Genomic DNA, 24,327 nt, shown 5'->3' with positions numbered 1-24,327 from the left:
AATCATATCAGCAAATCATTAAACTGAGTAAGCAGTTAGATAAAGAGCATTTTTTTTAAAGCACACATTTGTTTCTTTGGCAGTTATGTTAGAGAATGTTATAATTATCCATAACAAAGAGAATGATGTTCTACTTTTCAAATCCATGATCAACATTAATTATGTTTTAACAGTTTTTTGGCAAAATGACAGAAGTATTCTCGATTAATCTCAATGATGTAGGGAGAATGGATACGTGCTTTTCTTTAAAGCTAGAATCCTTCTTGAAGAATATAATTTATAAATGCCTCATGAACTTAGTTCAACTGTCGTACCCCATCAGAACAAAATATACCCTTGTTTTACTCCAATGTTTGTAAATAACGTAAATGTAAACAAACACTGTATTGATAGCAAACTCTACATTTGATATCATGGATGGTCAGACCTTGCTTCCATAGCTCTGTCTATGAATTTGAGTGGTTACATTTCTCCAGCCCCATCCCTTAACTTTTTAGCGAAACAGGGGAAGGGATAGCGCTTAATTTATTATTTGCCTATCTTTCTTTTTTTTTGGGGGGGGGGGTATATATCCTTTAATATTGCAGATATATTGTAGGTTCTATCAATTTAATTGTTTGTATCATTTCTAATCCCCTCATAAAAAAAAATCTCTATACTTTTTCCCCCCTAACCCTACCATCCCTACCCTGATTGGATTAAACTAGCAAACAACAATACTTTTACTACTACATACATTGTTTTGCTCACATCTACACTACCTGTAGATAAATAGTTATACATATATCCCTAATTTCCTCTTTCTTCAAGTGCTAGGTTTTCACCCACAGCGGCCAATCCTCCATTAATTCTGACCTTAACTCCAACTCTCCGATGTCCACAGGGATAACACATTGTTATTGTTTCAATGAAGGATTTTAGCTTTAAGCCTTATTTGTCCCCCTAAAAATGAATAGCACATTGTTAGAGCTTTGAAATTAATCACGTGTGTTCCCACATCACCTCCACACAAGTGATACCTCAAACTGCATTCAACTCCCTCCATTATACTCATGAATTAATGCTATATCTTTTGTTTTCAGGAGATCCAGGGATATACAGATGCAGTATCTTAATTTGACCCTGCTTCTCACAGCAGGCAAATAATCCTGCAGCAACAGTAAATGTGAATTATTATGAGGATTATAATAAATTGACATTTTTGTCAGGGTTGATACATTTTTCGTTAGGAAAAATCAAGTCTGACATTTTTAAAGTGGAAATTATAAATATTAGAAGCCTTTGTAAACCTTGAATACACTACACTAAACAGAGTGATACAATTAAGATAGCAGATCTGTACATGCAGACCATTAGGCTTACTTTTACTCTTACAGGTGTTCATATTTGCTTAATAAAACGTAATAGTCTGACGACCACTGGGATTGGAGCACCACATGTAAGATCACCCGGGACACCTGTATCTGTCTGACATTACCGTATGATTACATATATGTTCCAGGGTTGAAATCAGCAATGGAACATGTAGCCAGCCAGGGTTTATGATACACAAAACAATGTTGGAGTTTTTATTTTATTTGTATAATTAAAATTATTATACAAAATTCTTGCAACCAATAGAATGTTATGTATATGGGGGATACAACCATCCCAGCTCTGTAGATTTTGCTGCGTAGAGACAGAATCATTAGATCACTTGTTTTGGTACTGTCCATATGTAGCTTTTTTTTGGTCGCAGGTTCAGGAATGGCTGAAAAATCACAACATTTACTTGAAGCTATCTTTGCAAATAGCACTGCTGGGCCATCAGTCGATCAATAATATAATAGTACTTTTAGTAATGCTGGGTAGTTTTTAGAGAGAGATGGGAGGGGTTGATGGTAGCTGAAGGGTAAAAACATTTTTTATAACTAATGTAAAAGGTACCATGTATCGTGTCCCGTGTCCATAAAATGTATATAGTATGTATAAGCTGGAAGTAGAAGCCTAAATATTGTTGTCCATTAGTTTTATCCAATTCGGGGAGGGGAGGTAGGGTTAGGGGAAATAATAATAAAGGAAAATATATTGAAAAATAAGAAAGAAAGAAATATATGGGGCATTGGAAATAATGCAAACAACTACATTGATGGAACCCACAATCTATCTGCAATATTAAAGCTAATCTAACCCCTAAAATAATGTACAAACATTCAAATAAAACACGTAGCCATCTATTCAGTATTTTACTCCAGTTTCCTAAATGTACATTATATTACATATCTGCTCCTGTTCCCAATCTAGTACAGTAACCGTCTCACAACAGTGACTACAACCATATAGGTCATGTATCTCCATCCAGGGCAACTGCACTACAGGGAGCGATCAGAGTTGGCTGGACTCTCTATAGTAAATACAGACACTCAGGCATTGAGGGAGCCACAGTCAGCCACCTGTAGACTTCTGTCAGGAAAAATACAATGGCACAGATCATCCATAACTCTCTGGCGCTATAACTATCCGTAGTAAAAAGCTGCAAAGCTTACTCATATTGACAGAGCTTACTCATATCTTGATTGCTACTAGCTAGAAATGATTGAAACTAAAGTGGGATTCTCATTACAGTATTAGTTAATTGCACACATTCCCCTTTTATTCAGGATCTGTAATGTTAAGGAGCAATTTGAAAGAGACTCAGCCTGGGCTGGGACCATGACTCATCATGAGGTGTGAATGTGTAGAAGATGATCCACTCTTTCAATAATGCAACGACTTGAACTAATTTTTGCTGCGTGGTGAACCACTTTGAATCAAAGGCCAGCATCCTAATATCCCCACTTCTCCAAACATTGTTAATGGATCATTTTTATCCGTTAATCCAGATATTAACACAAACGTTAAACATCTATGGGCATTTGTATACTCTGGTTGCTTTTGTTGAATACCATTCAGCCACAAATGAATGGATCACTAACTCCGGTTACCCCACCCATTCCAACTTTCTCACGTGGCCCAAAACATTCAAATTCATCTCTTGGCAAAGTGGAGATAAAATGATAGCAAAATGTCCTATGCTCTGAGCTGGGGCTTTTATGCAGAACAAATGGCGGTGCTGTACAGTGTTGTCCCTGGGTCAAGGGGTAGAACTTTCTAGCTTTATATTTTTTTTTATATCAAACTTAGAAATGTGTTGTTTTCACATATGTAGACACTGGTATTGTGCTTGGGATAATGAAAATTAGGTTGAAAAGTGGTGAAATTGCCCTTTAAAGGCAGTCAGTTAGTCATGTTATTCCTCTTTCCCTTTGAGTGTAACAACCTAATGAGAAGTGTACCTAATGAAATGTACTAACAAGAGCAGAGTAGCACGGCAGTGATCCTTGGGAGTGACCCATAACACTCTGCAGAGGAGTTAGGTGTTGATGATGGTTTTTACGATCAGCCAAAAACCCAGAATCCTAAATTATAATACTGTTAATTGGCTGAATCTTTTCATTCTGCAATAGGTGTTAGTGCTTATTCAAGGGTAATGATATGGATTACTTTTCCATTCTAATACATCCTGCAATACCATAAAGCAGGGGTTCTTAAACTTTTTCAGCTTGAAACCCAAATGAGAAATTGACCGTCTTCATGTTATTCAAATCATCCTTCAACAACTCAAATTAAAAGAAGAATTACTGTATATACGTAGATGTACAATGCCCAGGACCCACTTTGGGTCCCGACCCATAGTTTAAGAAACCTTGCCCTAAAGGGCTTGATATGTTACCAAAATTTGTTTGGATTGGCGAATGAAGAATACTCACTTCCTCATGTTAAAGCAAGCTTGTTTTATCTACAGCACTGTGTGATTAATTCCTGCCTCACTCATCTCAGGTTGCCCAGGTGTGGCTTTGATCTCAGTTTGCCCAGATGTGGAGTTGATCTCAGTTTGCCCATATGTGGAGTTGGTCTCAGATTGCCCAGGTGTGGAGTTGGTCTCAGATTGCCCAGGTGTGGAGTTGGTCTCAGATTGCCCACGTGTGGAGTTGGTCTCACCAAAGCTTGTGTCTTTCCTCGCTTCCTTCAGGTGATCCAGATCCTTCCTCTCTTGGGCTGAGAAGGTGTCTTTGCTCTGCCACTCTGTCACAGTGTCAGTGCAGGTCACTCTCCTTGCCCCCTGTTTGGTCCCGTTGCTAGTCTGTTGGGAGGTGCGTGGGTCCCTGGCCACGCTGTAGCCGGTCTGGTTCATGGAGAGTGTACAGTGGGCCTCCTGCCTCTGGCACTGGGAGAGACCGCGGAATGCTGAACGGAACTTCTGAGACATCAGGTTGTACACTACAGGGTTGATGGCACTGTTGGCATACATACAAATTCGACAGAACAGTACAAACCAGGCGTCCAGGTAAGGTGTGTCAACGAAGGAGTTAATAAGGACCAAGGTCCGGTAGGGCATCCACAGTAAGGCGAACAGGATCACCACCACTGACAGCATCTTAGTGACCTGTGGGAGAGACAGGAGAGGTGAGACCAGCAGTATCATTAACACAATTGGTGTTTATCTGTGTGAGGCTTGGTTTAAGCAAACAGACACACTTTGGCCACTCTCAGCCAGAGTGGATTGGGTCTAAGAGGCCCCAGGGGCCCTGAGTGACTTAGGGAGAACAGGCCCCCATCTGAGAGCTAGGCATATCCTCAAAGAAATCAGAGAGGGAGTACAGTAGGATCACTCAGCCCCTGGCTTTGTGACCATGGTGACAGCACACAGGCAGACATTCCAGAACCCCGGTGAGACAGATAGAAAGAACCACCGTAACCACCACTCATTAGCCTTATCACTCCCAAACAATGGCACAGGCTTTCTTTTATCCCCTGCTCACCTTTCTATCTGTATGAATTTTAAACATAACTGTGTCGTTGAAGCATGGCCACCTTTTTTAGTCTTCCTACGTTTGATCATGGCAACACAAAAGAGGCAGGTTGACATTTATTGGGATGAGTCGTGTCCTTGAGTCATAACTGAGCAATTTCCGCTAGATGGGCCAGCTCCAAAGTATAATTGAATATTATTGTAAAAATGTATGGCAATAAAAATGAGCTTTTTGGTCTTAATTTAAGGTTAGGGTTATGCATTAGGGTTAGCAGTGTGGTTAAGGTTAGGGATAGGTTTAAAATCAGATTTTATGACTTTGTTGGAGTCATTAAAACTTGTTTTTCAACCACTCCACAGATTTCTTGTTAACAAACTATAGTTTTGGCAAGTCGGTTAGGATATCTACTTTGTGCATGACACAAGTAATCTTTCCAACAATTGCTTACAGACTTCACTTATAATTCACTGTATCACAATTCCAGTGGGTCAGAAATGTACATACACTAAGTTGACTGTGCCTTTAAAGAGCTTGGAAAATTCCAGAAAATGATGTCATGGCTTTAGAAGCTTCTGATTGGCTAATTGACATCATTTGAGTCAATTGGAGGTGTACCTGTGGATGTATTTCAAGGCCTACCTTCAAACTCAGTGCCTCTTTGCTTGACATCATGGGAAAATCAGAAGAAATCAGCCAAAGAAATTGTAGACCTCCACAAGTCTGGTTTATCCTAGGGAGCAATTTCCAAATGCCTGAAGGTACCACGTTCATCTGTACAAACAATAGTACGCAAGTATAAACACCATGGGACCCCGCAGCCTTCATACCGTTCAGGAAGGAGACGCGTTCTGTCTCCTAGAGATGAACGTACTTTGGTGCGAAAAGTGCTAATCGATCCCAGAACAACAGCAAAGGACCTTGTGAAGATGCTGGAGGAAACAGGTACAAAAGTATCTATATTCACAGTAAAACGAGTCCTATATCGACATAACCTGAAAGGCTGCTCAGCAAGGAAGAAGCCACTGCTCCAAAACCGCCATAAAAATGCCAGACTACGGTTTGCAACCTCACATGAGGACAAAGTTCGTACTTTTTGGAGAAATGTCCTCTGGTCTGATGAAACAAAAATAGAACTGTTTGGCCATAATCACGATCATTATGTTTGGAGGAAAAAGGGGGACGCTTGCAAGCCGAAGAACACCATCCCAACAGTGAAGCACGGGGGTGGCAGCATCATGTTGTGGGGGTGCTTTGCTGCAGGAGGGACTCGTGCACTTCACAAAATAGATGGCAGCATGAGGAAGGGAAATGATGTGGATATATTGAAGCAACATCTCAAGACATCAGTCAGGAAGTTAAAGCTTGGTCGCAAATGGGTCTTCCAAGTGGACAATGACCCCTAGCATACTTCCGAAGTTGTGGCAAAATGGCTTAAGGACAACAAAGTCAAGGTATTGGAGTGGCCATCACAAAGCCCTGACCTCAATCCCATAGGCAATTTGTGGGCAGAACTGAAAAAGCGTGTGCGAGCAAGGAGGCCTACAAACCTGACTCAGTTACACCAGCTCTGTCAGGAGGAATGGGCCAAAATTCACCCAACTTATTGTGGGAAGCTTGTGGAAGGCTACCCAAAACGTTTGACCGAAGTTAAACCATTTAAAGGTAATGTTACCAAATACTAATTGAGTGTATGTAAACTTCTGCCCCACTGGGAATGTGATGAAATAAATAAAAGCTGAAATAAATCTGTCTCGTCCTGACCCTAGTAAGATGTCATTTTCTATAGTAGAGTAGGGCAGGGCGTGACGGGGTGTTTTGGGTAGTTCTATTTTTCCTAACTCTATGTTTATGTTCTAGTTTTCTATTTCTATGTTGGGATTGTTTGAGATGGCGTAGCAGTTCAGACGTCCTGTCGTGTCTCGTGTATATATATATTTACATATTTTTTTCTTCACTTATCTTTTTACATTTTTTTATTCAAATACTCAACCTCAAAGCACTCTCCTGCAACCCGCCTCACCAATTTTAAAAAAACAAACAAAAAAAAAGTATTATTTACCTCATCTGAATTCCACAACAGAAGCTAGCCAGAGGTTAGCCATTTTCACTGGCTAACGTTGAAGTTCAGCTAGCCACGGTTAGCCGTCCTCAGCTGTCCATTAGCTCGAAAAGCTATCGCCAGTTTTTGTACAGCGCGACTCAGACCAGAGCATATCGGACCTATTCTCTCTCCTTTCCCCGATTTCTACCGCAGGCTCTGGACATTTACACCTGGATCTTGCAGCTAACTAGCTGCTACCTGAGTGACAATTGGCAACGTCGGTCACGGAATTAACACACATTATTGCGGAGCTGGCCAGCTAGCCAGCTGAGGAGTTCCGTCAGCCACTCGTGGGCTGTTCCTGAGCTAGCCAGCTGAAGTGTCTCCTCGGCTACAACTCACCTATCCTGACCCGTTTTACTGCCGATGCGGAGCCCCATCGGGTCTTCACGACTGGACCACCGACGTTATCTGCCCGAGGGAGTTATCCAACTGGCCCCTCCGTCGCGACGTAACCTGATCGCCCATCTGCGGCCGGCTAATCGTTAGTTGTCTTTTCGGCTGCGATCTGAATAGGTCTATCGGACACTTTTCTTGGGCCACTATAACTAACTATTTTGCCAACTTGGACAGGTCCCCCCTTCCACACGGAACCCCACTAACCCACAGACGGAAACGCACGAGGTGGCTAAAAACAGACCTCCCTCCCATCTTCCACCAGCTTGCTACCTATGGCCCGGCTAGCTGTCTGAATCTCACTGGACCCTCTGATCACTCGGCTAAGCATGCCTCTCCTTAATGTCAATATCCCTTGTCCATTGCTGTTCTTGTTAGTGTTTATTGGCTTATTTCACTGTAGAGCCTCTAGCCCTGCTCATTATACCTTATCCAACCTCTCAGTTCCTCCACCCACACATGCTATGACATCTTCTGGTTTCAATGATGTTTCTAGAGACAATATCTCTCTCATAATCACTAAATGCCTAGGTTTACCTCCTCTGTACTCACATCCCACCATACCTTTGTCTGTACATTATACCTTGAAGCTATTTTATCGCCCCCAGAAACCTGCTCCTTTTTCTCTCTATTCTGGACGTCACAGACGACCAATTCTTATAGCTTTTAGCCGTACCCTCATACTTATTCTTCTCTGCTCCTCTGGGGATGTAGAGGTGAATCCAGGCCCTGCAGTGCCTGGCTCCACTCCTACTCCCCAGGCGCTCTCTTTTGATGACTTCTGTAACCGTAATAGCCTTGGTTTCATGCATGTTAACATTAGAAGCCTCCTCCCTAAGTTTGTTCTATTCACTGCTTTAGCACACTCTGCCAACCCGGATGTCCTAGCTGTGTCTGAATCTTGGCTTAGGAAGTCCACCAAAAACTGTGAAATCATCATCCCTAACTACAACGTTTTCAGACAAGATAGAACGACCAAAGGGGGCGGTGTTGCAATCTACTGCAGAGATAGCCTGCAGAGTTCTGTCCTGCTATCCAGGTCTGTACCCAAACAATTTGAACTTCTACTTCTAAAAATCCATCTCTCCAAAAACAAGTCTCTCACCGTTGCCGCCTGCTATAGACCCCCCTCGGCCCCTAGCTGTGCTCTGGACACCATATGTGAACTGATTGCCCCCCATCTATCTTCAGAGCTCGTGCTACTAGGCGACCTAAACTGGGACATGCTTAACACCCCAGCCATTCTACAATCCAAGCTTGATGCCCTCAATCTCACACAAATTATTAATGAACCCACCAGGTACAACCCCAAAGCCGCAAACTCTGGCACCCTCATAGATATCATCCTAACCAATGTGCCCTCTAATTACACCTCTGCTGTTTTCAACCAAGATCTCAGCGATCACTGCCTCATTGCCTGCACCCGTAATGGGTCAGCGGTCAAACGACCTCCACTCATCACTGTCAAACGCTCCCTGAAACATTTCAACGAGCAAGCCTTTCTAATCGACCTGGCCCTGGTATCCTGGAAGGATATTGACCTCATCCCGTCAGTAGAGGATGCCTGGTTATATTTTAAAAATGCCTTCCTCTCCATCTTAAATAAGCATGCCCCTTTCAAGAAATTTAGAACCAGGAACAGATATAGCCCTTGGTTCTCCCCAGACCTGACTGCCCTTAACCAACACAAAAATATCCTGTGGCGTTCTGCATTAGCATCGAACTGCCCCCACGATATGCAACTTTTTAGGGAAGTTAGAAACCAATACACACAGGCAGTTAGAAACGCCAAGGCTAGCTTTTTCAAACAAAAAATTTGCTTCCTGCAACTCCAACTCTAAAGAATTCTGGGACATTGTAAAGTCCATGGAGAATAAGAACACCTCCTCCCAACTGCCCACTGCACTGAGGATAGGAAACTCTGTCACCACCGATAAGCCCACTATAATTGAGAATTTCAATAAGCATTTTTCTACGGCTGGCCATGCTTTCCACCTAACTACCCCTACTGCATTCAACAGCACTGCACCCCCCACAGCTACTCGCCCAAACCTCCCCCATTTCTCCTTCTCCCAAATCCATTCAGCTGATGTTCTGAAAGAGCTGCAAAATCTGGACCCCTACAAATCAGCTGGGCTTGACAATCTGGACCCTTTCTTTCTAAAATTATCTGCCGAAATTATTGCAACCCCTATTACTAGCCTGTTCAACCTCTCTTTCGTGTCGTCTGAGATTCCCATAGATTGGAAAGCAGCTGCTGTCATCCCCCTCTTCAAAGGAGGTGACACTCTTGACCCAAATTGCTACAGACCTATATCCATCCTACCTTGCCTTTCTAAGGTCTTCGAAAGCCAAGTCAACAAACAGATTACCGACTATTTCGAATCCCACCGCACCCTCTCCGCTATGCAATCTGGTTTCAGAGCTGGTCATGGGTGCACCTCAGCCACGCTCAAGGTCCTAAACGACATCGTAACCACCATCGATAAGAAACAATACTGTGCTGCCGTATTCATTGACCTGGTCAAAGCTTTTGACTCTGTTAATCACCACATCCTCATCGGCAGACTTAGTAGCCTTGGTTTCTCAAACGATTGCGTCGCCTGGTTCACCAACTACTTCTCTGACAGAGTTCAGTGTGTCAAATCGGAGGGCCTACTGTCTGGACCTCTGGCAGTCTCTATGGGGGTACCACAGGGTTCAATTCTTGGGCCAACTCTTTTCTCTGTATACATAAATGATGTCGCTCTTGCTGCTGGTGAATCTCTGATCCACCTCTACGCAGACGACACCATTCTGTATACTTCTGGCCCTTCTTTGGACACTGTGTTAACAACCCTCCAGACGAGCTTCAATGCCATTCAACTCTCCTTCCGTGGCCTCCAACTGCTCCTAAACACAAGTAAAACTAAATGCATGCTCTTCAACCGATCGCTGCCTGCACCTGCCCGCCCATCCAGCATAACTTCTCTGGACGGTTCTAACTTAGAATTTGTGGACAACTACAAATACCTAGGTGTCTGGTTAGACTGTAAACTCTCCTTCCAGACTCACATCAATCATCTCCAATCCAAAGTGAAATCTAGAATTGGCTTCCTATTTCGCAACAAAGCATCCTTCACTCATGCTGCCAAACATACCCTCGTAAAACTGACCATCCTACCAATCCTCGACTTCGGCGATGTCATTTACAAAATAGCCTCCAATACCCTACTCAACAAGCTGGATGCAGTCTATCACAGTGCCATCCGTTTTGTCACCAAAGCCCCATATACAACCCACCACTGCGATCTGTATGCTCTCGTTGGCTGGCCTTCACTTCATAATCGTCGCCAAACACATTGGCTCCAGGTCATCTACAAGACCCTGCTAGGTAAAGTCCCCCCTTATCTCCGCTCACTGGTCACCATAGCAGCACCCACCTGTAGCACGCGCTTCAGCAGGTATATCTCTCTGGTCACCCCTAAAGCCAACTCCTCCTTTGGTTGTCTCTCCTTCCAGTTCTCTGCTGCCAACGACTGGAACGAACTACAAAAATCTCTGAAATTGGAAACACTTATCTCCCTCACTAGCTTTAAGCACCAGCTGTCAGAGCAGCTCACAGATCACTGCACCTGTACATAGCCCATCTATAATTTAGCCCAAACTACTACCTCTTCCCCTACTGTATTTATTTATTTTATTTATTTTGCTCCTTTGCACCATATTATTTATATTTGAACTTTGAACTTTCTTCAAACTACAAATCTACCATTCCAGTGTTTTTCTTGCTATACTTTATTTACTTTGCCACCATGGCATTTTTTTGCTTTTACCTCCCTTATCTCACATCATTGCTCATTTTTTTTTTTCTACTGTATTATTGACTGTATGTTGTTTACTCCATGTGTAACTCTGTGTTGTTGTATGTTGTCGAACTGCTTTGCTTTATCTTGGCCAGGTCGCAATTATAAATGAGAACTTGTTCTCAACTTGCCTACCTGGTTAAATAAAGGTGAAAAAAAAAAAAAAAAATTGGAGACAGCTGATCCTCATTGCCTCTGATTAGAGATCATATTTAAGTAGGGGTTTTTCTCATTGTTGTTTGTGGGTTATTATGTTTTGAGTAGTGCGTTTTCCTCTCTGCGTCACGGTTTGTTGTTTTTGTATATTGAAGTATTTAAGTGTATTGCATTCAGTTTCACGTTTAATAAATATGTGGAACTACGAACACGTCCGCTCCTTCGAACAGCCATGACAGAATAACCCACCATAAAAGGACCAAGCAGCGTGGAATGGAGCAGCAGGAGAAATGGACTTGGGAGGACATACTGGAGGGAAAAGGATCCTGGACGTGGGAGGAAATCCAGGCCGGAATGGATCGCCTCCCATGGGAACAGGTGGAAGCAGCGAGGGAAGTACAGCGACGAGATCAACAGGCAACAGGTCATGTATAAGTCTTTGCTAGTTAAAGCCCCGCCTTATCTTAGCTCACTGGTCACCATAGCAGCACCCATCCGTAGCACGCACTCCAGCAGGTATATTTCACTGGTTATCCCCAAAGCCAACTCCTCCTTTGGCCGCCTTTCCTTACAGTTCTCTGCTGCCAATGACTGGAACGAATTGCAAAAATCCCTGAAGCTGGAGCCTTATATCTCCCTCACTAACTTTAAGCATCAGCTGTCAGAGCAGCTTACTGATCATTACACCTGTACACAGCCCATCTGTAAATAGTCCACCCAACTACCTCATCCCCATATTGTTATTTATTTTTTGCTCCTTTGCACCCAGTATCTCTACTTGCACATTCATCTTCTATACAACTATCACTCCAGTGTTTAATTACTAAATTGTAATTATTTCGACACTATGGCCTATTTATTGCCTTACCTCCCTAATCTCACTACATTTGAACACACTGTATATAGATTTTTCTATTGTGTTATTGACTGTACGTTTGTTTATCCCATGTGTAACTCTGTGCTGTTTGTGTCGCACTGCTTTGCTTTATCTTGGCCAGGTTGCAGTTGTAAATGAGAACTTGTTCTCAACTGGCCTACCTGGTTAAATAAAGGTTAAATAAAAAATAAATAATAACAGAAGTGAATGCAACGGGGCGAAAGTCATTTAGTTCAGTTACCTTTGCTTTCTTGGGTACAGGAACAATGGTGGACATCTTGAAGCAAGTGGGGACAGCAGACTGGGATAGGGAGAGATTGAAAATGTCCGTGAACATACCAGCCAGCTGGTCTACCCATGCGCTGAGGACGCGGCTAGGGATTCCGTCTGGGCCTGCAGCCATGCGAGTGTTAACACGGAGAAGGAGAGCTCACAGTCCTTGGTAGCGGGCCATGTCGGTGGCACTATATTATCCTCAAAGGGGGCAAAGAAGGTGTTTAGTTTGTCTGGAAGCAAGACGTCGGTGTCCGTGACGTGGCTGGCTTCCTTTTGTAGCTTGTGATTGTCTCTAGACCCTGCCACTTACATCTCGTGTCTGAGCTGTTGAATTGCGACTCCACTTTGTCTCTATGCTCACATTTTGCTTGTTTAATTGCCTTGCGGAGGGAATAACTACACTCTTTGTATTTGCCATATTCCCAGTCACCTTTCCCTGGTTAAATGTGGTGGTTTTGCGCGAATGCCGCCATCTATCAATGGTTTCTGGTTTGGGCAGGTTTTAGTAGTCACAGTGGGTACAACATCTCCTATACACTTCCTTATAAAAACTCACTCAGCGAATCAGCGTATACATTGATATTATTCTCTGAGGCTACCCGGAACATATCTCAGTCCGCGTGATCAAAACAATCTTTAAGCGTGGATTTCAATTGGTAAGACCAGCGTTGAATAGTCCTTGGCACGGGTGCTTCCTTTTTGAGCATCTGTCTGTAGGAAGGGAGGAGCAAAATGGAGTCGTGGTCAGATTTGCCGAAAGGAGGGCGAGAGAGGCCCTTGTATGCATCGCGGAAGTTAGAGTAACAGTGGTCCAGTGTTTTTCCAGCACGAGTGCTACAGTCGATATGCTGATAGAATTTAGGTAGCCTTGTTTTCAAAATTGCTTTGTTAAAATCCCCAGCTACAATAAATGGAGCCTCAGGATATATGGTTTCCAGTTTGCATAAAGTCCAGTGAAGTTCCTTGAGGGCCGTTGTGGTATCGGCTTGAAGGGGGATATACACGGCTGTGACAATAATCTAAGAGAATTCTCGTGGGTGATAATATGGTCTGCATTTGATTGTGAGGAATTCTAGGTCAGGTGGACAAAATAACTTGAGTCCTGTATGTTGTTACAATTACACCATGAGTCGTTAATCATGAAACATACACCCCCCGCCATTCTGCTTCCCGGAGAGATGTTTATTCCTGTCGGCGTGACGCACTGAGAATCCCGTGGCTGTATTGACTCTGACAGCATATCCCGAGAGAGCCATGTTTCTGTGAAACAGAGTATGTTACAATCTCTGATGTCTCTCTGGAAAGCAACTCTTGCCCCGATTTCATCAAACTTGTTATCCAAGGACTGGACATTAGCGAGTAATATACTCGGAAGCGGGGGTTGGTGTGCACAACTCCGAAGTCTGACCAGAAGGCCGCTCTGTCTCCCTCTTCTCCGGCGGCGTTGTTTTGGGTCGGCCTCTGGAATCAGTTGAAATGCCCTGGGTGTTGCGGACAAAGGATCCACTTCGGGAAAGTCGTATTCCTGGTCATAGTGCTGGTAAATTGACGTCGCGCTGATATCCAATAGTTATTTCCGGCTGTATGTAATAACACTTAACACTTTCTGGCCTATCAATATAAGAAATAATACATAAAAAAACACACATTTCCAGCAATTCTACGCATTTTGTCATGGGGTGGAGAGAAATCTAGCAGGGCATAAATGTGACAAACTGACTTGTTGGAAAGGTGGCATCCTATGATGGTGTCACGTTGAAAGTCACTGAGCTCTTCAGTAAGGCCATTCTACTGTCAATGTTTGTCTATGGAGATTGCATGGCTGTGGGCTCAATTTTGTACACCTGTCAGCAACGGGTCTGGCTGAAATAGCCAAATCCATACAATTTTGAAGGAGTGTCCACATACTTTTGTATATATAAATACACGTTTTTGACCGCACTGGGCCTTCAACATGAGGCAGTGAGATACCCTGAAGGAGCAGAGCCTAATGCCAAGACTAACATATTGTATGTATTGTAATCTTTTTCTTATGGTTGAATGAATGCGTGGTGTATTCTGTCTGAATCAAGTATATTATATTCCAAAACACAAAAAAATGCATCTGATGATTTTTGCATTGGATGGTGCCCACATTGATTATGCCAAATTATAAATATCTGGGCATCTGGATTGATGAAAGCTATCTTTCAAAAAGCATATTGATGAGTTAGGCGCACCGTTTGGCATCACATTGTTAGTCAGTATGTGTTACACCTGTGCTGGTTGCCATCTCATTAGTGGGAAGGTGTTTCACCTTTGCTGGCCCTAATGGTATTCAAGAGTGGCTGACCTAGTGCTCCAGTGGTCTTGAGAGATGTGGAGGGTTAACACCTTTAGTTGGCGCTCCCTATTTTAATTTCTAGACAAACAATCCTTTTATCTGATCCTCCCTGTTTTTGTTTTGCTCAACTTTTTGGTTTGCTTCCTGTCTTCAAGTTTGGTGTGCGTTTCTCTTTTGTGTGGCCGCACATGGTGGGTGTCTTTTAGATTCCAGTTGTTGTTGCTAGTTAACTTTCAGTGGACACCTCCATGAGTGTCTTTTAGAACCCTTCCTAAAACCCCACCTGTTTCGTTTTGCCTGTTGTCAGTGACTCTTTGTTAGTTCCCACTTCTGTTAGAGTGACAGTATTTTGTTTTCTTGCTGGGGAACATAACACGTTTTAATGCTAAATTCCAGCAATTCTACACATTTTGTCATAACTTATGCCATGTTAATATGATATCTGAGTGAGAGTGACAAAATAAATGGGGGCCCCCTGGAGGTCAGGGCCCCTGGGCATGTGCCATAATTACTACAAGTTTAGATAGCTGGCTAGACTAATTTAGCAACACCATTTTCCTTTTAAATCAATTGATCGAATTCTTGTTCTAGGTCATTGGCAAAAACTCTGGTAATCAATATGGAAATGACTATAGACAACTTTTCAGAACTACTACCGGGTGAAGAATCCTTTGTTTTTGAATAATTGAAACACAAAGTGTTTATGATCTACTATTTTGAACAAAATAATGAGAAAGGAGACAGTAGAGGACACTGGCACACTACAAATCCAAAAATTGTTGGCTGACATGGCAAATTGAGTGACTGTCAGTGACTGACATAATAGAAACTGCTGGCCATTCAGACAGCTGATTGAGGACCCTTTTACTGAAGATTGTGTTTTTCTATGATTGAATTGTGTCTCTGTTTTGCTTTTCTTAGTGTGATTTGTATATTCGTTGTAATTACAAGGCTCCTCTGTGGAAGATAATTTGGTCTCAGTAAGCTATGACTCACTGTCAAAATAAAGGTTACATAAAATAAAGGGTGCTCCATATTCGTTGACACACACACCTGTTTCCTGGAGAAGAGCACACTCTTCGGGCGGCCCTGACGACCCCCTTTTCCTTCGTCTGCTGGTTCTTTGCAGCTCCTGCGGAGCGTGGTGGCGCCAGCAGAGACTGTACCCGCGTCGGGCCGGTTGGGGAGTTGGTTGAGGTACAGGACGCGGGCAATGAGACCATACAGGACTATGGCCAGGAGCAGAGGGATCACGTAGAAGATGGCAAAGTCAAGGAGGTAAATGGGGAGGTAGAGGTCACGGGACACCTTGTAGCCACACTGTATGGTGCTGTCCTTCATTACCTGGATGTCCACCAGGAAGAACCACAGCATGCAGTAGACACAGGTTAACACCCACACCCCTGCTATGATCCGCTTGGCCCGGGACAACGTACACACTGTCTGGGCCCTCATTGGGTGGCAGATAGCAATGTACCTGGAAATGGAGAAGAACAAACAATAGACTCTTTGGCATGTTGTTCTACAGAGACGTTTATACAGTAAATTATTCAGATATTTTTTGTATACAGTGCATTGGGAAAGCATTCAGACCCCTTGGCCCTTTTTCCAAATTTTGTTATGTTACAGTCTTATTCTAAAATTGATTAAATAAAAATGTTTCCTCATCAATCTACACACAATACCCGATAATGACAAAGCCACAATAGGTTTTTAGAAATGTTTGCAAATGTATAAGAAAAGAGAAATACCTTATTTACATACAGTCTGGACACACCTACTCATTCAAGGGCTTTTCTTTATTTGTACTATTTTCTCCATTGTAGAATAATAGTGAAGACATCAACACTATGAAATAACACATATGGAAACATGTAGTAACAAAAAAAGGTGTTAAACAAATCAAAATATATTTTATATTTGAGATTCATCGAAGTAGCCACTCTTTGCCTTAATGACAGCTTTACACACTGTTGACATTAACTCATGAAGCTGGTTGAGACAGACACCTGGAATGAATTTAAATTAACAGGTGTGCCTTGTTAAAAGTTAATTTGTGGAATTTCATTCCTTCTTAATGCATTTGAGCCAGTCAGTTGTGTTGTGACACGTTAGGGGTGGTATACAGAAGATAGGACTATTTGTTAAAAGACCAAGTCTATATTATGGCAAGAACAGCTAAAATAAGCAAAGAGAAATGACAGTTCGTCATTACTTTAAGACATGAAGATCAGTCAATCGGGAACATTTCAAGACCTTTGAAAGTTTCTTCAAGTGCAGTTGCAAAAACCACCAAGCACTATGATGAAACTGGCTCTCGTGAGGACCACCACAGGAAAGAAAGACCCAGAGTTACCTCTCCTGCAGAGGATAAGGTCATTGGAGTTACCAGCCTCAGAAATTGCATCCGAAATAAATGCTTCACAGAGTTCAATTAACAGACACATCTCAACATCAACTGTTCAGAGGAGAATCAGGCCTTTATTTACATTTTAGTCATTTAGCAGATGCTCTTATCCAGAGCGACTTACAGTAGTGAATGCATACATTTCATACATATATATTTTTTTCCATCCTGGTCCCCCGTGGGAATCAAACCCACAACCCTGGCATTGCAAACACCATGCTCTACCAACTGAGCCAATAAGACACCAATAAGAAGAAGAGAGTTGCTTGGGCTAAGAAACACGAGCAATAGACATTAGACCACTGAAAATCTGTCCTTTGGTCTGATGAGTCCGAATATGAGATTTTTGGTTCCACCCGCCTTCTCTTTGTGAGACGCAGAGTAGGTGAACGGATGATCTCCGCATGTGTGTTTCCCACCATGAAGCATGGAGGAGGTGGTGTGATGGTGGGGGGCTGCTTTGCTGGTGACATTGTCTGTGATTTATTTAGAATTCAAGGCACACTTAAGCAGCATGGCTACCACAGCATTCTGCAGCAATACGGCATCCCATCTGGTTTGCACTTAATGGGACTATCATTTGTTTTTCAACAGGAAACAGGAAAATGCCAACAAGTGCTCAGCATACAGTGGGGGAAAAAAGTATTTGATCCCCTGCTGATTTTGTACGTTTGCCCACTGATAAAGAAAGGATCAGTCTGTAATTTTAATGGTAGGTTTATTTGAACAGTGAGAGACAGAATAATAACAACAAAAATCCAGAAAAACGCATGTCAAAAATGTTATAAATTGATTTGCATTTTAATGAGGGAAATAAGTATTTGACCCCCTCTCAATCAGAAAGATTTCTGGCTCCCAGGTGTCTTTTATACAGGTAACGAGCTGAGATTAGGAGCACACTCTTAAAGGGAGTGCTCCTAACCGCAGCTTGTTACCTGTAAAAAAGACACATGTCCACAAAAGCAATCAATCAATCAGATTCCAAACTCTCCACCATGGCCAAGACCAAAGAGTTCTCCAAGGATATCAGGGACTAGATTGTAGACCTACACAAGGCTGGAATGGGCAACAAGACCATCGCCAAGCAGCTTGGTGAGAAGGTGACAAAATTTGGTGCGATTATTCGCAAATGGAAGAAACACAAAAGAACTGTCAATATCCCTCGGCCTGTGGCTCCATGCAAGATCTCACCTCGTGGAGTTGCAATGATCATGGGAACAGTGAGGAATCAGCCCAGAACTACACGGGAGGATCTTGTCAATGATCTCAAGGCAGCTGGGACCATAGTCACCAAGAAAACATTTGGTAACACACTACGCCGTGAAGGACTTAAATCCTGCAGCGCCCGCAAGGTCCCCCTGCTCAAGAAAGCACATATTTACATTTACATTTACATTTAAGTCATTTAGCAGACGCTCTTATCCAGAGCGACTTACAAATTGGTGCATTCACCTTAAGATATCCAGTGGAACAACCACTTTACAATAGTGCATCTAAATCTTTCGGGGGGGGGGGGGGGTAGAAGGATTACTTTATCCTATCCCAGGTATTCCTTAAAGAGGTGGGGTTTCAGGTGTCTCCGGAAGGTGGTGATTGACTCCGCTGTCCTGGCGTTGTGAGGGAGCTTGTTCAACCATTGGGGTGCCAGAGCAGCGAACAGTTTTGACTGGGCTGAGCGGGAGCTGTGCTTCCTCAGAGGTAGGGAGGTGAGCAGGCCAGAGGTGGATGAACGCAGTGCCCTTGTTTGGGTGTAGGGCCTGATCAGAGCCTGAAGGTACGGAGGTGCCGTTCCCCTCACAGCTCCGTAGGCAAGCAGCATGGACTTGTAGCGGATGCGAGCTTCAACTGGAAGCCAGTGGAGAGAGCGGAGGAGCGGGGTGACGTGAGAGAACTTGGGAAGGTTGAACACCAGACGGGCTGTGGCGTTCTGGATGAGTTGCAGGGGTTTAATGGCACAGGCAGGGAGCCCAGCCAACAGCGAGTTGCAGTAATCCAGACGGGAGATGACAAGTGCCTGGACTAGGACCTGCGCCTCTTCCTGTGTGAGGCAGGGTCGTACTCTGCGAATGTTGTAGAGCATGAACCTACAGGATCGGGTCACCGCCTTGATGTTAGTGGAGAACGACAGGGTGTTGTCCAGGGTCAGCAGGAGAGCTGGCCAAGGACGGCACGTTCAAGAGTTTTGGAGAGAAAAGAAAGAAGGGATACTGGTCTGTAGTTGTTGATATCGGAGGGATCGAGTGTAGGTTTTTTCAGAAGGGGTGCAACTCTCGCTCTTTTAAAGACGGAAGGGACGTAGCCAGCGGTCAAGGATGAGTTGATGAGCGAGGTGAGGTAGGGGAGAAGGTCTCCGGAAATGGTCTGGAGAAGAGAGGAGGGGATAGGGTCAAGTGGGCAGGTTGTTGGGCGGCCGGCCATCACGAGACGCGAGATTTCATCTGGAGAGAGAGGGGAGAAAGAGGTCAAAGCACAGGGTAGGGCAGTGTGAGCAGGACCAGCGGTGTCGTTTGGCTTAGCAAACGAGGATCGGATGTCATCAGCCTTCTTTTCAAAATGGTTGACGAAGTCATCCGCAGAGAGAGATGCCCGTCTGAAGTTTGCCAATGAACATCTGAATGACTCAGAGGACAACTGGTGAAAGTGTTGTGGTCAGATGAGACCAAAACGGAGCTCTTTGGCATCAACTCAACTCGCCGTGTTTGGAGGAGAAGGAATGCTGCCTATGACCCCAACAACACCATCTCCACCATCAAACATGGAGGTGGAAACATTATGCTTTGGGGGTGTTTTTCTGCTAAGGGTACAGGAAAACTTCACTGCATCATTTGACGGGGCCATGTACTGTCAAATCTTGGGTGAGAACCTCCTTCCCTCAGCCAGGGCATTGAAAATGGGTTGTGGATGGGCATTCAAGCATGACAATGACCCAAACACACGGCCAAGGCAACAAAGGTGTGGCTTAAGAAGAAGGACATTAAGGTCCTGGAGTGGCCTAGCCAGTCTCCAGACCTTAATCCCATAGAAATTCTGTGGAGGGAGCTGAAGGTTCGAGTTGCCAAACGTCAGCCTCGAAACCTTAATGACTTGGAGAAGATCTGCAAAGAGGAGTCGGACAAAATCCCTCCTGAGATGTGTGCAAACCTGGTGGCCAACTACAAGAAACGTCTGACCTCTGTGATTGCCAACAAGGGTTTTGCCACCAAGTACCAAGTCATGTTTTGCAGAGGGGTCAAATACTTATTTCCCTCATTAAAATGCAAATCCTTTTATAACATTTTTGACATGCGTTTTTCTGGATTTTTTTGTTGTTATTCTGTCTCTCACTGTTCAAATAAACCTACCATTAAAATTATAGACTGATCATGTCTTTGTAAGTGGGCAAACATACAAAATCAGCAGGGGATCAAATACTTTTCCCCCCCCACTGTATGTGGGTACTCCTTAAAGACTGTTGGAAAAGCATTCCAGGTAAAGCTGGTGGAGAGAATGCTGAGAGTGTGCAAAAGCTGTCATCAAGGCAGAGAGTGGCTACTTGGAATAATCAAAAATCTAAAATAGATTTTAATTTGTTTATAACACTTTTTGGTTACTACATGATTCCATGTGTGTTATTCCATACAATGTAGAAAATAGTAAAAATAAAGAAGAACCCTTGAATGAGTAGGTGTGTCCAAACGTTTGACTAGTACTGCTACAGACCCTTTTACTATGACATTCGAAATTGAGCTCAGGTGTATCCTGTTTCCATTGATCATCCTTGAGATGTTTCTACAATTTGATTGGAGTCCACATGTGATAAATTCAGTTGATTGGACATGATTTGGAAAGGCACACACCTGTCTATATAAGGTCCTCCAATTGACAGTGCATGTCAGAGCAAACACCAAGCCATGAGGTCAAAATAATTTTCTGTAGAGCTCCAAGACAGGATTGTGTTGAGGTACAGGTCTAGGGAAGGGTAACAAAAAATGTATGTATCATTGAAGGTCCCCAAGAAGACAGTGGCCTCCATCATTGTTAAATGGAAGAAGTTTGGAACCACCAAGACTATTCCTAGAGCTGGCCGCCTGGCTAAATTGAGCAACCAGGGGACAAGGGCCTTGGTCAGGGAGGTGACCAAGAACCTGATGGTCACTCTGACAAAGCTCCAGAGTTCCTCTGTGGAGATGGGAGTACCTTCCAGAAGGACAACCATCTCTGCAGCACTCCACCAATCAGGCCTTTATCGTAGAGTGGCCAGACGGAAGCCACTCTTCAGTAAAAGGCACGACACCCTGCTTTGTCAAAAGGCACCTAAAAGACTCTCAGACCATGAGAAACAAGATTATCTGTTCTGATGAAACCAAGATTGAAGTATTTAGCCTGAATGCCAAGCGTCACGTCTAGAGGAAACCTGGCACCTTCCGTACGGTGAAGCATGGTGGTGGCAGCATCATGCTGTGGGGATGTTTTTCAGTGGCAGGGACTGAGAGACTAGTCAGGATTGTGGGAAAGATGAACGGAGCAAAGTACAAAGAGAACCTTGATGAAAACCTGCTTCAGAGCACTCAGGACCTCAGACTGGGGTGAAGGTTCACCTTCCAACAAGGCAACAACCATAAACACAGAGCCAAGACAATGCAGGAGTGGCTTCGGGACAAGTCTTTGAATGTCCTTGAGTGACCCAGCCAGAGACCGGGCTTGAACCCGATTGAACATCTCTGGATTGACCTGAAAATAGCGGTGTAGCGACACTCCCCATCCAACCTGACAGCGCTTGAAAGGATCTGCAGAGAAGAATGGGAGAAACTCCACAAATACAGGTGTTCCAAGCTTGTAGCGTCATACTCAAGAAGACTTGAGGCTGTAATCGCTGCCAAAGGTGCTTCAATAAAGTACTGAGTAAAGGGTTTGAATTCTTATGTAAATGTGATATTTCAGTTTTGACTTTTTTTTTATAAATTAGCATACATTTCTAAAAACGTATTTTTTTCATTATGGGTTATTGTATGTAGACTGATGAGGGGAAAATAACTATTTAATCTATTGTAGAATAGGGCTGTAATGTATCAACAATTGGAAAAAGTCAAGGGGTCTGAATACTTTCCGAATGCACTGTATATGGCTGGTACTTAATGATGTGCAAATGGGGTACGGTAGTTGAGGTGTCACTTACCTCTCCACAGTGAAGGCTGTGATGGAGCAGGAGGACACATTGATGCCAAGATACTGGAGGTAGGTGATACCAAGGCAGCCAGCGTGCCCAAACACCCAGGTACCCATCAGGCTGTCTGACACATTAGGCAGACCAGCGGCCACCAGCACGGTCAGGTCCGCTATGGCCAGGCTGACCAGGTAGCAGTTGGTGGGCGTGCGCATGTGTCGCGTGGTGAGGACCACCAGAACCACCATGATATTACCCACAATGCCAAGTCCACAGACCAGCAGAACTAGGAACACTGCCACAGTCTTGTACTCCAGAGACTGGGATATGGGGTCCCCTGGGCCCACCAAGGAAATGTTGGTTGGGGTGTCCATCCTTGAGCTTACATTTTCTGTCATGATTGCAGATAGGGAGTTTGTTTCTATTTGAGTAAGACCGAGAGAGTGAAGGACATATGAACTGATACGCGTGGGAATGTAGGAATAAGTGTCCCTGTATGTGTACTTGTTTCTAATGATAGTAATCCCTTTTAATGGTTTACTATGTTCCGTCTGTCTTTCAGCCTGTTGATATATTTTGTTTGTTCTTCCTCTTCAAAGCCTCGAAGTCTTGTAGGGATCTACTTCGACTTCAATAGTCAAATTAACATGTTGAAGCTAATTTTCCTCTGCCTTTAGTCCTTTTAAACAAATGAGCATTCCGTCGATTCGCCTGAAAATAGAAAAATAATTGTAGTTAATTGGAAGAATACTCCTACTAAGGTATCTACCTTTGGAAAGACATGCATTGCTGGACATTGTAGTTTGCTGTTTGTTTGAATGTCGACATTAGGAGTCAAACAATCGGCTCAACATATGGTGGTTAAACAACACATTATAAACCATCTTTATAGAACACCTGCTAGGTGTATATTCTCTGCACTGAACATTACTAACAGGGAAACATGATAAGCTACCACAGAGAATTATTAAAATGAGACATTTTAGTTTTGCCCAGTATTAGCTAAGCATAATAAATTCCTAAAAAGCATGCCAGCGCTTTCCAGACACATTTCCAAAATGATTCATGTCTAAACAACATACAGTATGTTTACTTGAAGACCACATAAAGCATATCAATATTCAATAGAATATGAACAACCTTAAGCAAAAACAGGTTAAAAGCTTAATGAGTGGGTGAAGTACAATAGATCATATTCTCATATATTCAACACAATATCAATCCAATTCAACAAAAACATCAATATAATTTACACAAATATCAATCCAAAAACCTCATCTCTCATTCCAGAGAATGAGTGTTTCAAATCTGCTTTAGGCTTAGTCAGAGTGCACATTTAGTGAGTGAAAGCCATCCAGACATCTGTTGCTCTTTTCAGTCTCCTTCACTTGTAATTGAAATCTGTCTTTCTCTCCGGAGTACTCTCTCTAATAAATGGAGGTGGAAATTAAGTAATTTAACTGAAGCCCACCATCAATCAGACACCATCTCTTCCCCCCCACGTCTCACAGTTCTACATTTTCAAATAAAGTCAAATAAAATGTTATTTGTCACATGCGCTGGATACAATGGGTGTAGACTTTACTGTGAAATGCCTTCTTACGAGCCCTTCAAAACGATGCAGAGTTAAAAGGCAGATATGTACATTAAAGCAGGGTAAATTGACTAGGCATCAGGATAGATAATAATACAAGTAAAATAATGAACAGAGTAGCAGCAGCATATGATGAGTGTAAAAGTGTGTGTGTTTGTGTTGTGTCGGTATGCTTGTGCACTCTTAGAAAAGAGGTTCCAAAAGAGATATTAGGCTGTCCCAATAGGATAAACATTTTTGGTTACAGGTAGATCCCATTTGGGTTCCGTGTAGAACTCTCTGTGGAATGGGTTCTATATTGAACCCAAAAGGGTTCTACCTGGAACCAAAAATGTTTCATCAAAGGGTTCTCCTATGGGGACAGCTAAAGAACCCTT

At 43.2% G+C, this 24,327-nt stretch overlaps 1 protein-coding gene across 1 annotated transcript; it reads right to left on the bottom strand.

Moving 5' to 3' along the window:
* Positions 1-3,797: 3,797 nt before the first annotated feature.
* LOC115196670 (thyrotropin-releasing hormone receptor-like) lies at positions 3,798-22,899 on the bottom strand. Its single transcript, XM_029757512.1, has 3 exons — positions 22,369-22,899; positions 15,860-16,283; positions 3,798-4,465 (listed from the first exon to the last, which is right to left on the bottom strand). Exons 1-3 carry the CDS (start codon positions 22,752-22,754, stop codon positions 3,818-3,820), a joined length of 1,458 nt encoding a protein of 485 aa, XP_029613372.1. The 5' UTR covers positions 22,755-22,899; the 3' UTR covers positions 3,798-3,817.
* Between the last annotated feature and the right edge of the window lie 1,428 nt (positions 22,900-24,327).

Source organism: Salmo trutta, chromosome 7, assembly GCF_901001165.1.
Source record: "Salmo trutta chromosome 7, fSalTru1.1, whole genome shotgun sequence".
NCBI lineage: Eukaryota > Metazoa > Chordata > Actinopteri > Salmoniformes > Salmonidae > Salmo > Salmo trutta.
This window is presented reverse-complemented; position numbering and strand designations above follow the sequence as displayed.